General features: G+C 51.5%; 1 protein-coding gene across 1 annotated transcript; it reads left to right on the top strand.

The window, feature by feature from the left end:
• The first annotated feature begins 2,978 nt into the window (after positions 1–2,978).
• On the top strand, positions 2,979–11,170 carry LOC307223245 (fibulin-7-like). The gene is made up of 8 exons (XM_079989126.1): positions 2,979–3,066; positions 4,007–4,163; positions 5,387–5,557; positions 5,904–6,029; positions 6,261–6,383; positions 7,779–7,916; positions 8,054–8,192; positions 10,173–11,170. Exons 1-8 carry the CDS (start codon positions 2,998–3,000, stop codon positions 10,531–10,533), a joined length of 1,284 nt encoding a protein of 427 aa, XP_079845252.1. The 5' UTR covers positions 2,979–2,997; the 3' UTR covers positions 10,534–11,170.
• The last annotated feature ends 584 nt before the right edge of the window (positions 11,171–11,754 follow it).

Here is an 11,754-nt window from a genome sequence, read left to right as displayed (position 1 = left end):
TCCTCCAAGGAGCTCAAAGTGGCACATAACTCTGTGAAGAGGGTTAGTCCCAGAGGCAGTGATCAGCCCCAGTGAGCTTCATGGTCCATCAAGGACCATCTCCCAAAGCCTTAACCACTACACGGCACTAGCTCTCACACAGGGTGGATCTGTGCATGTTGTGGTGAGAATTTTAGGTTGTGTTGCTTCTTGGTTTTCTATCTGCTTTTAAGGTTTGGTTTTGTAAGGCACTTTGCGTTTTGGGGAAAGCAACCAAAAAATATTTATTGTAATAACAGCAACACCCCGTGTGGAGTCCACCTAGACCATGGGTAGGCAAACTAAGGCTTGGGGCCAAATCCAGCCCAATCCCTTTCTAAACCTGGCCCGTGGACGGTCCAGGAATCAGCGTGTTTCTACATGAGTAGAATGTGTGATTTTACTTAAAATGCATCTCTGGGTTATTTGCGTGGCATAGGAATTCGTTCATTTTTATTTTATTTTTCAAAATATAGTCTGGCCCCCCACAAGATCTGAGGGACAGTGGGCCGGCCCCCTGCTGAAAAAGTTTGCTGACCCCTGACCTAGACGCTCTGGGAGAGAAAGGAGCGCCCCAGCTGAGGTCACTCACTCAATCCGCTTCCCATAGGTGCCAACTCCCTGGGGCCCTGGGTGCCCGAGCACCCACAAAATCCCCCATGAATTTCGGTGCCAGGACCATGCACGCTGCATGGCACCCACGGCCCCGAGCACCCACAGTCGCGGGGCCTAGTTGGCACTCCTGCCGCTTTCTCCCGCCGAGGGGGAAGGGGAGGCGGCCGCGGGCATCTTCTGGGCACGCGGCTGACCCGCTCAGGCTCCCCTCGCCAGCCCTCTACCGCCGCCGCCGCCGCCCAATCCGGGCCGCGCGGGGCCTCCGGCGTGCCCGTTGAGCTGGTGCCAACGAGGCCAACCTCTCGCCCCGCCTCGGCCAGGGCGGGCAAGAGAGACCCGCTCCCAGTCTGCAAGGCGCCGAGGGGCTGCTCTCTTGCGCGCACCCGGGGAGGCTCCATCTGCTGCTGCTGCTGCTGCTGCTGCTCCGACGGCCGCGCCTTCCAGGGAAGCCGCCCCGCAGGTCGGCGCAACTTTTTCTCGAGGTGCCTTTAGGGAGAGAGACGCGTGGGGAGGCAGGCTTGGAGGGGGGGGGGTCTCGGTTCCTGGGGAGGGTCTGCCTGGTCCCACGTGCTGCAAGCAAAGGCGGCAGCGGCCTCTCCACCTCCCCCCCCCCCGAAGCGGGCTGGCTCGGCTGCTGCTTTTCGCGGGACTCCGGGCGCCCAGAGGGCCGGGCGAGGGGCGCGCGTCTGTGCCAGCAAAGCGGCTCGGCGCCGAGACTTCCAGCCTCCCTGAAGTGGGGGTGGGGAAAAGCGCCTTCCTCCCTACCTTTCAGCTTGGAGAAAGGCTGGGGCGCAGTGGAGGGATATCTGCTTTGCACGCAGAACGTCCCTGGTCCAGCGGCATCGTCTCCAGGGAAGGCTGGGTATACCGCTGCCGATCAGTGTAGGCAATACTGAGCTGCTAGGTGGACCAGTTGCCTCACTTAGTAGAAGGCATGGGCGTCCCGGATGCGCTTTGGGGTTAGGATTGTAGCCAAGGGATGGAGCAGAAGGTCCCGGGTTCTATCCGTGGGCTGGGAATGTCTGAAGAGCTGCTGCCGGTCAGTGTTGGCAATACTGAGTTAGGCGGTCCGTTGGTCTGCCTCAGTGCAAAGCAGTTTCCTAGTGCCTAGCTAGGCTTTTGTGAGCGTTGCAGGCTTGAAAAGAGATTCACGAGTTATGCTGTCCCCTCAAGGAAGTCTGAACACTGTATCCCTGAAGGGGTTAACTCGCAAGGATTCTAGCAGAGCAGCCTTCCCCAACCTGGTGCCCTCCAGAGGTGTCGGCTGACATGGTCCTATGTTGCTGGGGCTGAAGGGGGTTACAGTCTGAAACGTCTGCTGGGCACCAGGATGGCTAAGCCTTTTCTCACCATCCACTTCCTCGGGGTGCTGGTGGGGCCGAGTCAATGGCTTTCCGCTCTAGGGTTGCTACCTTTAAGGATGTTTGATCTTCCTTGTTTCGTTCAAAGTGTTTTCTTACCCCTCTCTTCAGCGAGAAGGGGGACAAGAAAAGGGCTCCCAGCGCAGCTTATCAAGGCAAACCAAACAAAAGAGCCCCTGTCCTTCGGCTTACCGTCTCAGAGACACAAGAAACAAAATAGATTTGGGGGGGGGTAGGGAAACAAACCAAAGCACCCATTCTTAAAGCTAGATAATTCAGATAAGGACCAGCTGAGATGGGAACAGTTCAATCAGAAGAGGAGACAAAAGAGTTGGTCTCATGTTAGAGCCGATGGAGTATCCTGCTTCCTGCCTCTCCCTCTGCTGAAGCCGGATGGAACGGCTCCTGCGGGGAGACAGATGAAGGAAAGAGCCAAGGGCATACACACCTTGCATTTAAAGCACCTTTGACAGACTACAGTTCCCAGTTTTCTCCGGGGAAAGCCTTGTCTTTTAAATGTCTGTTGCCCTGCATCCCTTCTCTCCCTTGGCTTTCTCACCTGATGGAATGGCTGCTGTCTGTTGACATCAGCCCTGCTTTCCTCTTCTTCCTTCTCTCTGCAGCCTGATGGAATGACTGCTGTTGGTGATAGTTTTTAGATAGCAGCAGGTGACTCTGCTTTTTTTGCTGTGCCAATTAAGGTACAGGAGCAGACCAGGCTCTTAAATCTTGGTCAGTTGGCAATCTCCGTTTGCACTGCTGCCAGAATGTCTTTGTGGAGTGGAGCCGGGTGGCTCACAGTTTGGGAATGGGAATACTGAGGTTTGCGGTGATCTGAGAATACCTCTCACCTCCTTCCTTGCAAAGATACCTGGAAGGCCTGCCTTATGCGGGTGGAACACTAGCTGCCCTCTCACAGACTCCCCTTCCTTCTTTTTTCTGATCAAGGACAACTGTGGAAGCTTTGCAGAGAATCCACTGAACCTGCTCCAACACTGGAAAGATGCTGCTGCCCCAGATAATGGCTGTGGTGGTCCTGGGTATCCTACAGTTGCCTCATAGCAACTCCCAGGTAAGATAAATGATGCTGAATCCTGAACCTGGGAGGGCTGGTGGTATGGAACCAGTAGGAGGCAGGGGATGGTGCCTGTAGGTTTGGGTGCAGAGCCCAGGTGTGCTTGGTCCATAGGAGTGGACCCTGATAAACAAAAGAGTGGAGTTCAAAGCTAAAGCTCTTGTCTAGCCAGGCAACCACTTGTTGTGATGACAAAATGGATAAGAGAAGTATGTAGGCTACCTCAAGCTTCCTGGAGGGATATAAAGGTGGGATATAAATGTAATGGATGGGTAGATGGATGGGTGGGTGAAATCCCTCCCTGATTTCCCAGCCTGGTGCCCACCAGATGTTTGGGGCTCTAATTCCCATCACCCCCATCCAGCATGGCTTAAGCTTGTAAGCAGAACATTTTCTCACCACCCTCAACTTAGACAGGCTGGTGTATGAAACTTCAGCAATGGGCAGTGTGGGGACTTAGAACAGGAATGTCATAGAAGTGTTTTTCTGGGCCAAATTGAATGCCTTGGATGCAGAGGCCTGATCTTGCCTATAGTGTGCATTGTGGGCCTGGAGGCACCATCTAGACCTGTGGTGGCCAAACTTGCCCCTCTAGCTGTTTTTGGACTACAACTCCCATCATCCCTAGTTAACAGGACCAATGGTCAGGAATGATGGGAATTGTAGTCCCAAAACAGCTGGAGGGGCAAGTTTGGCCACCACAGATCTAAACATTCTATACTCACCTCCAAAAGGACATTGTGGAAGTGAAAAGGGTTCAGAAAAGGGCAGCCAAAATGAACAAGGGATGGAGCCTCTGCAGCGGTGGTGGGTGGGTGTTTGTGGGTGTGCGCGCAGCATCAGTTACAATTTGCCACGAGCCTTTGTGGGTGATACCTGTGGGCTGTTCCTTCCACTTCCCTGCCAAAGCTACTTTGTACCTTCTCACCCCCTGCAGGGCTGCCTAAGTGACCAGCAAGTTTCCAGTGCCATCCGGCAGATGCAGAAGCTGCTGTCTTCGCATGAGGCTGCCCAGCTGCAGAGCCTGCGCAACTTCAAGAAGCAGCTGGCCGTTTTGCAAGGCAGTCTCCACCAGCAGGCAGCCAAGCACAATGGTAAAAGGAGAGAGAAGCACAGAGTGCAGAAGCAGAAAGGTGTCTGTGTGTGCACATGATGTGTGCAGGACACAGGGCAACCCTGAGGCTGTTTTGTTTTGTTTTTTAAATGTCTAGGGAATGGCTTTTCGCTGCATCTAATCAACTCTTTAAAAATGAGGACTGGAAAGGGGGAATTGTTTCCAGTGGTAGCTCTACTCATAGTAGACCCATTGAATTTAATAGACATGATTAATTTGGGTTCATTAACTTCAGTGGGTGCACTGTAAGTAGAATCAAGTTGATACTTTGTTGTGTTTTTATATATGTTGTAAGAGGCCCAGAGTGGCTGGGGAAACCTATCAGGATGGGTGGGATATAAATTTCAAAATTATTATTATTATTAAGTTGCATACAACTCAGGGTTTTTAAAAACTCATCTATTACTATTATTTTTATATTTATTTATATCCCATCCTGGACCAGACTCAGCTTACACAAAGTAAAGCAACCCAGATAAAAAGCAAAAAGCTAAAAACATATAAAGATAATGTTGTAATGCCACACCCAGTGCTGATGCCAGACTATTTTGCACCCTGGGCAAAGCTAACTACTTGCACACAACCCCCTCCCCCCTGCCAATTTCAGTTTTCAAAAACAGATGTTTTGAAGAAAAAAATGAAAAGCACAAAACTTGAAACTGCTGAATTTATTTTTAATTGAAAGAATAAGTAATGCAACGATCTTTGATGATCTTTTTCAAATACTAAAGTTGGAATTTATTGTGAATTGTGATGTTAAGTCTCTTAAAAGTTTCAATTTCAGGCACATCAAAATCTCACTTTTCACTGTGTGTGTGACCTCCACTCAACTGTGGTCTATTTCATATCTACATGAAAAACAATTCTAATGTATGACTTACTTCAGAAACGATAAAACTCTTCACAATATAAAATAAAAGCAAAATATTATCAGAAATGTATAAGATATAATAAAAACAGATCTGTATAAAACTGTGCCCCTCAGAGGTCAGTACTGAGCTCCTCTGAGGTCTGTGCCCTGGGCAGCTGCCTGGTTTGCCTCATGAGAGCCCCAGCCTTGGCTATAACACTATTTCATTTAAGCAGTATTTTGCTACTTAATGTATACAAGAAAGCAACAGCCACAGGCTAGGATAGGAAAAGAGCCTGGGGAAAGGAGCCATGGGGAGACTCACTTTCCCGTCTTTTCTGATCCCCCAACAGAGAGCTGCACCCCCCTGCCAGCACCCTTGAATGGCCGGAGGCTGGGAAAGAGGACGTCCGTGGGTCACGAGGTGCATTTTGTCTGTGATGCTGGTTTCCTCCTGGTGGGTGCTGAGACACGGGTGTGTCAGGAGAACCACAAGTGGAGCGGACAGCAGCCTGTCTGCAAAGGTGAGTGTGTCTGGCTGGTAGAAGGAATAGCTTGAGGTTGCCGGGTATCATAAAAATGGGGACCTCCTAACAGCCCCCACTCCTGCTGATAGACCTACAGGTTGATCTCTGGCCAATTTTCCCAACTGGGCCTGCAATTTTGTTGTAACCATAACATGGCTTTCCAAGTGAAGGAACCAACAAGGAATTGGTGTTTACATGGAAAGACTGTGAGCTCTGCTCCATTCTTGTACTGAAAACCAATTCCAATGAGCAGCATGGACTCAGAGGTTCTGCATTTCCCCTCCGCTGGTCCAAAATGACGGCTGTTTGAGTGTAATTCAGTTTTCCCCTTCCCTCAACTCAGGCATCAACGAGTGTGCCAGCAACCCCTGTGCCAATGGCGGGACCTGCGTGGATGGTATCCACCGCTACAGCTGCTTGTGCCCCAGTGGTTGGTCAGGCAGCACCTGCCAAGCCCCACTGTACTCCTGTAAGTAGCAGGGGGCTGCGGTACCCCTGTCCTCATGACAGAAAAGACCCTGGGGACTGGGAAAGGGAGAGGTGGGTGTCTGGAGATGTTTCCACATTGGCTTGGTTAGGCTGAGCACGGGGGGTTCATAAGAGGCCTGCGCTGTGTGACTCGGCTGGGGGTCTCTGTCCCCTGCTCCTTTACTCTGTTGGGCATTGGTGCAAAGAACTGACAGCTGCCTCTTGACCACAGATTGGGCGACACTCAGCAACTCGTCCTTTAGCCGACAGCCCCGTTGTGCTGAGAATTACCTGGGCTCACGCCAGTGCAGTTGCGACCCTGGCTTCCAGATGCAGGCAGGAGGCCTCTGCCAAGGTAAGGGGGAAGCGGGCTTGGCAGGTCGACAGAGCTGGTGTCTCATGCTTCCCAGAAACAGAGGGATTTCCTCCCCTCGCCATCTTCCCACACGCAAGCCAGGGATCTTCCGACTTTCTTACTTCAGGGAATCTTTTGTATATATACCTGTCCTGGGCTGAATGCCACATAGTACTGGGGACAAACCCACCTGTTGCCTGCATGCCTGGCTCCTTGTGGACTTCCTGGAGACTATCCCAGGGAAGATAGGAAGCCTTATACCAAGTTAGACCCTTGGTCCATCTAGCTCAGTGACCAGCCACTGCTCTCCAAGATTTCAGGCACCGCTGCCTGGAGACGCTGCTGGAAATTGAACCTGGGAAGGCAGATGCTCTGCCAGTGAGCTATAGGCTGGTCTAGATCAGGATGCTGCTCTAAATGGATCTCTTCCCCAGCCTGATGCCCTCCAGATGTTTGCTGGGCTGGGCTGGGTTGGTGGGAACTGAAGTCCAAAGCTTCTGGAAGGCAGCAGCTTGGGGGGAAGGCAGAACAAGATGGAGCCCCTTAATCTGATCCAGTGGGGGCTCCTTTTTACCTTTTACATTCTCACCTTGGGAGTTTTCTGCCTGGATTGCACCATCCTCATGATTCAGGCACTAGCCCAATTACTCTGCATTACCAAAATGCCCATTGTTATGACCAGCAGGCAGTACTCTGGGCAAGGGCAGCTATGGCCAAGTTATTTTGTAGCTTTTTAGTGCCTGAACACTTTCCCTTACTGTAGCTATAGAGCATAGGCCAAAAACTTGACTTAAAAATGGGGTGGAGGGGGCTGTCATCTCCCGGTAATGCAATCAGACCCTTTTTTGCCTCCCCTGATGGGAAGCAAATAATGTGGCAGGAGAGCAGAAAAGGAGGAGGCTAATAGCCTCCAAGCCTTGCTGGTGGGTTTCCTGAAAGCATCTAACATGGCCACTGTGGATGCAGGATGCTGGCCTAGCAGGCCTTTGGCCTGATCCAGCTTCAGGGCTCTGCTTAGATTCCAAGCACTGTATCAGATTCCCAGGAAGCAACAGTCACAAGATCATGCCTCAATTTAGCTCTGCCCCAATAGAGTGTCTTTTCTCCAGTTCAGTGGACCTCAGTGGACATCCCACATTGCAGCTTGTGCTGGTGTGCAGAGGGGCAATTTGTGCTCATGGGGTCTGATCCTTGAAGCAAACAACTCCAGGTACCTCTCAGCCAAACTGCCCCCCCCCCCCAGTCATCATTGGTTGTAGCCCTTCCTTGCTGGTGAGTTTGCCTTGCCTGGGCATTGATCTCTAGAAGTGCTGAGCAGGGGCTGGAAGTCCCATTTTGCTCTACCCTTGGAGGGGGTAGGGTCACTCAGCAGACTTCTTGCTGCCTCCCCTCCAGATATTGATGAGTGCCAGCTCTTCCAGACCAGCCGCCACACCCGCATCTGCCTCCACAAATGTGTGAACCTGCCCGGAGCCTATCGGTGCACTTGTCCCCATGGCTACCAGCTCCAGGGTGACACCAATTCATGCAACGGTGAGTGCCTTTGCGGGGGATGGGGTGAGAGAGAATAATTGGGGGTCAGCCGGGAGAGGAACCGCCCTGAGCTGTGTGTTCTAGGAGGCTGAAGGAGGGCATGGCAGCAAACAAACTCTCCCTGTTGTGTTTGCAAGATGTGGACGAGTGCGCAGAGAACCAGCACAACTGCAGCCAGCGACAGACCTGCATCAACGTCTTTGGGGGCTTCCGCTGTGTGCGGCCCGAATGCCCCACGGCCCAACTCAATATCAGCTACGTCAAGACTTCAGCCATGTAAGTACAAGCGCTAAAGTTCACTCAGGATGGAAGCAGCAGCCTTTGCCAGCAACTGCTCCACTCCTTGTCTGCAGCGCTGGGCAGAAGCACTTCGTAGCCTCCCAGAGCCTTCACCCCAATGCCCCCTAGAGCTTCCCTTTGCTCTTCTACCCCTTGAGCCAGAACAGAGATGGTGGCCATCCCACTTTGCATGCTGTATGGATTGAGATGCTGTGGGAATCGGCTGACGAGGGACTGTTTTCAGCTGATGTGAGCACATTGTTGTATCGTACATAGTTAAACTGTGGAACTCACTCCCACAGGAGGCAGTGATGGCCAACAACCTAGACATCTTTAAGAGAGGGTTAGACAAATTAATGGGGAATAAGGCTATCAGCCAGGGTGGCTATAAAGCTTCTGAATACCAGTTGCTGGAAGCTCTGGTGTGGAGGAGTGTTTTTGTGCTGGGGCCCCTGTGTTGGGCCCCTGAGAGCAGGGGCCATTGGACTGGTCCTGCAGGCTTGCCTTATGCTCTTATACAGTCTCCCAACAATCTCCCAACGCTTTCTTCCCTTCTCTCTCTCTCTCTCTCTCTCTCTCTCCTGCCCAAACGAAAAACAAGAGTCTGGAATAGCTCAGTCGGCAGAGCACGAGACGCTTAATCTCAGAGTCATGGGGTTGTGCCCCATGCTGGTCAAAGGATTCTTGCATTGCCCAGGGTTGGACTAGATGACCCTCGTGGTCCCTTCCAACTCTATAGTTCTACAATTCTACGAGCCCCGGCATAGCATTGAGCCTTATGGAGGAAGGGGGGGACTTGCACTGGCACCGCTGGAAGTTCCCTCCTCCCCCGCAAGCCTCATTGCCACATTTGAAAGGATGAGGAATATATTCCGGAGGCACAGTGTAGCGGATGGGGGCTGGAGTCTAAAGATGCCCCCTCCTATTTTCTATTTACAGAACCACTTATTAAGCCAATCAGAGTCTCCACAAAGCCAGCAGGACTCGGCTATTTCCATCTCACTGTGTGCAAGCACCCCAATTTGTTATTTAGACTGGCATCCGTTAAAGATAGGATTGTAGAGTTGGGAGGTGCACCCAGTCCAACCCGCTACAATGCAGGGATCACAGCTGAAGAATCCCTGACAGATGGCCATCCAACCTCTGCTTAAAATGTTAGATTGGCTTAAACCAGAGCCAGGGCCTTTTCAACTCTGGCTCCGGCCTGGTGGAACGCTCTGCCTCATGAGACCAGGGCCCTGCAGGATCTGATTTCTTTCCGCAGGGCCTGTAAAACAGAGTTGTTCCGCCTGGCCTTTGGCTTGCAGCCAATTTGATTCCCTCCCTCCCTCCCTCCCTCTCTCTCTCTCTCTCTTTTCCTTCTCCTGCGATTTCTTTTTTCTTTTCCTTCTCCTCCTGCGATGAGGCTACATTTTAATATTTTAATGTTCCATTATTTTAATGTTGTATTTTAATTTTGTTTTTAAGTTTGTAATCATTCATCTTGTTTTTATTATTGCTTGTAAGCTGCTCTGAGCCCGGCCTTGGCTGGGGAGGGCGGGGTATAAATAAAAAAATATTATTATTATTATTATTATTATTATTATTATTATTATTATTATTATTATTAAAAGCCTCCAGGGAAGGAGAGTTTACCATTTCCCACAACAGTCCATTCCACTGTCAACAGCTCTTGCATCAAAGTTATTCCCAATGTTTGGTCCACTCATCCCTGTAGCTTAGTGGGTCAGGCTATGACTTTGCACGCAGAAGGTCCCAGGTTTAGTCCTTAGCATCTCCTGTAGCAGAGCAGGTCAGGATGGGCTGCCACCAGTCTCAGGACACAGTACCAGGCTAGATGAATCAAAGGTCTGGCTCTGTGCAATAAAGCTGTTTCTGGGTATAGGGAATGTTGGGGACCCCCTCCAGGCCTGCTTGGATGGGGCACAATGTCTCCAACTGGCCCTGCCTGAGTGCCTCTTCTATGTCCTCTCCTAGGCAATGCGAGCGCAGCCCTTGTCCCATGGAGAACAACGCCTGTCGGAGGGCGGCCAACTCCATCTCGTTCCATTACTTGCCTCTCCCGTCCAACCGCACTGTGCCCAGGATCCTCTTCAAGATGTCCACCAGCCGCTTTGTGGGAGACAGCCTGCGCTTCAGCATCTTAGGGGGCAACAGCCAGGGGAAGCTGGTTGTGCAGCGCTTGGACCAGCACACAGGGGAGCTGGTGCTCACCCGGCCAGTTGTGGGGCCGACGACACTGGAGGTGGAGCTGGAGATGAGCGAGTTTGCCCGGAAGACCCTCCTGGGGAAACACATCTTCAAGATCACAGTCTTCGTTTCCCAGTACGAATTCTGAGCCCCATCCTCACCAGCCCCATAGAAGAGCATCAGCAGCTGTGGAGGATGCAAGTTGGCCTCCTCCAAAATGCACTAGTCTGCTGCAAAAGGGGCCGAAAAGCCACCCTGCTGGGTGTATCCTCCCCTCTGTGCCCCTTGGAGGAAGACTCCATGCTGGACTGGTCCCCTCTCCCACCTCTGTCACTATATGGGCAGTGCCCCCATCTTGGGGGGACAGAGCAAGGAAGGCACAACACAGTTCCCAGATACAGCTGGCAGAAGCTGGGCATCTGTGCTTGAAAGTGCAGCCCTGTTGTTCAGTCCTGACTGGGCAAAGGGATCAAACCCACCAATATTAACGGGGTGCCCCATGGCCGCAACAAGAACGCCTTCCCACCATTGCAGGAGCCAGTTATGGAAAAAACAGAGGGGGTTCCTCCAGTTTTACCAAAAAGAGTCGCGGAAGAGGCTCTGTCCCTAGAAATCAAAAGGCAAATAACCAAAGTCTGAAGAATGGCACCAGCACAGAAGCATCCTTTGCAATGCTAGGGAAGAACTGTAGGCAAGAGATGCCTGGACTCGAGAGACGGACCTGGGTGCTTTGCAAGATGTAGTTCTTAGCCTGTGCCTTCCAGCATTACAAAGCATTTCTAGTTCTTTGCGGTTGTCTCTTTCTTACGTTTTAAAACACAAGTAAGTACAAGCCAGACTAAGCCCAGAAGAGTTGGGAGGGGGACAGTGACCAGGCAAAAACATTCAAGGAGGGTACCGTGGGTGGGGGGGTTTCCAAGGGACAGATAAATAGGCATGGTCCCATGTTGGGAGTTACCTGTTGATGGAAGCTTTTGGAAGTTTTTTTGCTTGTTTGACTAGTAAGTCACCTGGTTTTTAAGAAATCAGGTTGGAAATCTAAAAATTACACAAAAGCAAAGGTCAGCATTAACCCCAGGATGGTTGGGGGGAAGGGGCAGGATGCCTAGAGCCCCTGCTGCCCAATTTCTAAACAAAGACCAAATCCCCCTCTTCTCCAGTCCTGTCCCTGTAGGGGAAAGAGAGGTTCACAGAATGAGAGTATTGCCTTTCTTAAATAACCATTAAATGGCCCTCCAAGTGGCTTGCATTGTGCACTGCAGATGTATTGGGACACCACTGGTTTACAAGGCACACCCAGTGCCAACCCTCTGAAGTCTCTCTGCCCTCACACACCCACCGCAAATGGCTGTGACCTGAAGATGTTTCA

The sequence above is a fragment of the Podarcis cretensis genome (assembly GCF_951804945.1).
Source record: "Podarcis cretensis genome assembly, chromosome: 8".
Classification (NCBI taxonomy): domain Eukaryota; kingdom Metazoa; phylum Chordata; class Lepidosauria; order Squamata; family Lacertidae; genus Podarcis; species Podarcis cretensis.
Note: the sequence above shows the minus strand (reverse complement) of the source record. Positions and strands in the feature narration are given on the sequence as shown.

What these genes read in the sequence shown, in the direction of transcription:
- LOC307223245 (XM_079989126.1), top strand. Translation starts at nt 2,998, where the DNA reads ATGCTGCTGCCCCAGATAATGGCTGTGGTGGTCCTGGGTATCCTACAG. An exon ending in GGCAGGAGGCCTCTGCCAAG is followed by an intron (nt 6,384 to 7,778) that starts GTAAGGGGGAAG and finishes CCTCCCCTCCAG; the next exon opens with ATATTGATGAGTGCCAGCTC. An exon ending in TGACACCAATTCATGCAACG is followed by an intron (nt 7,917 to 8,053) that starts GTGAGTGCCTTT and finishes TGTGTTTGCAAG; the next exon opens with ATGTGGACGAGTGCGCAGAG.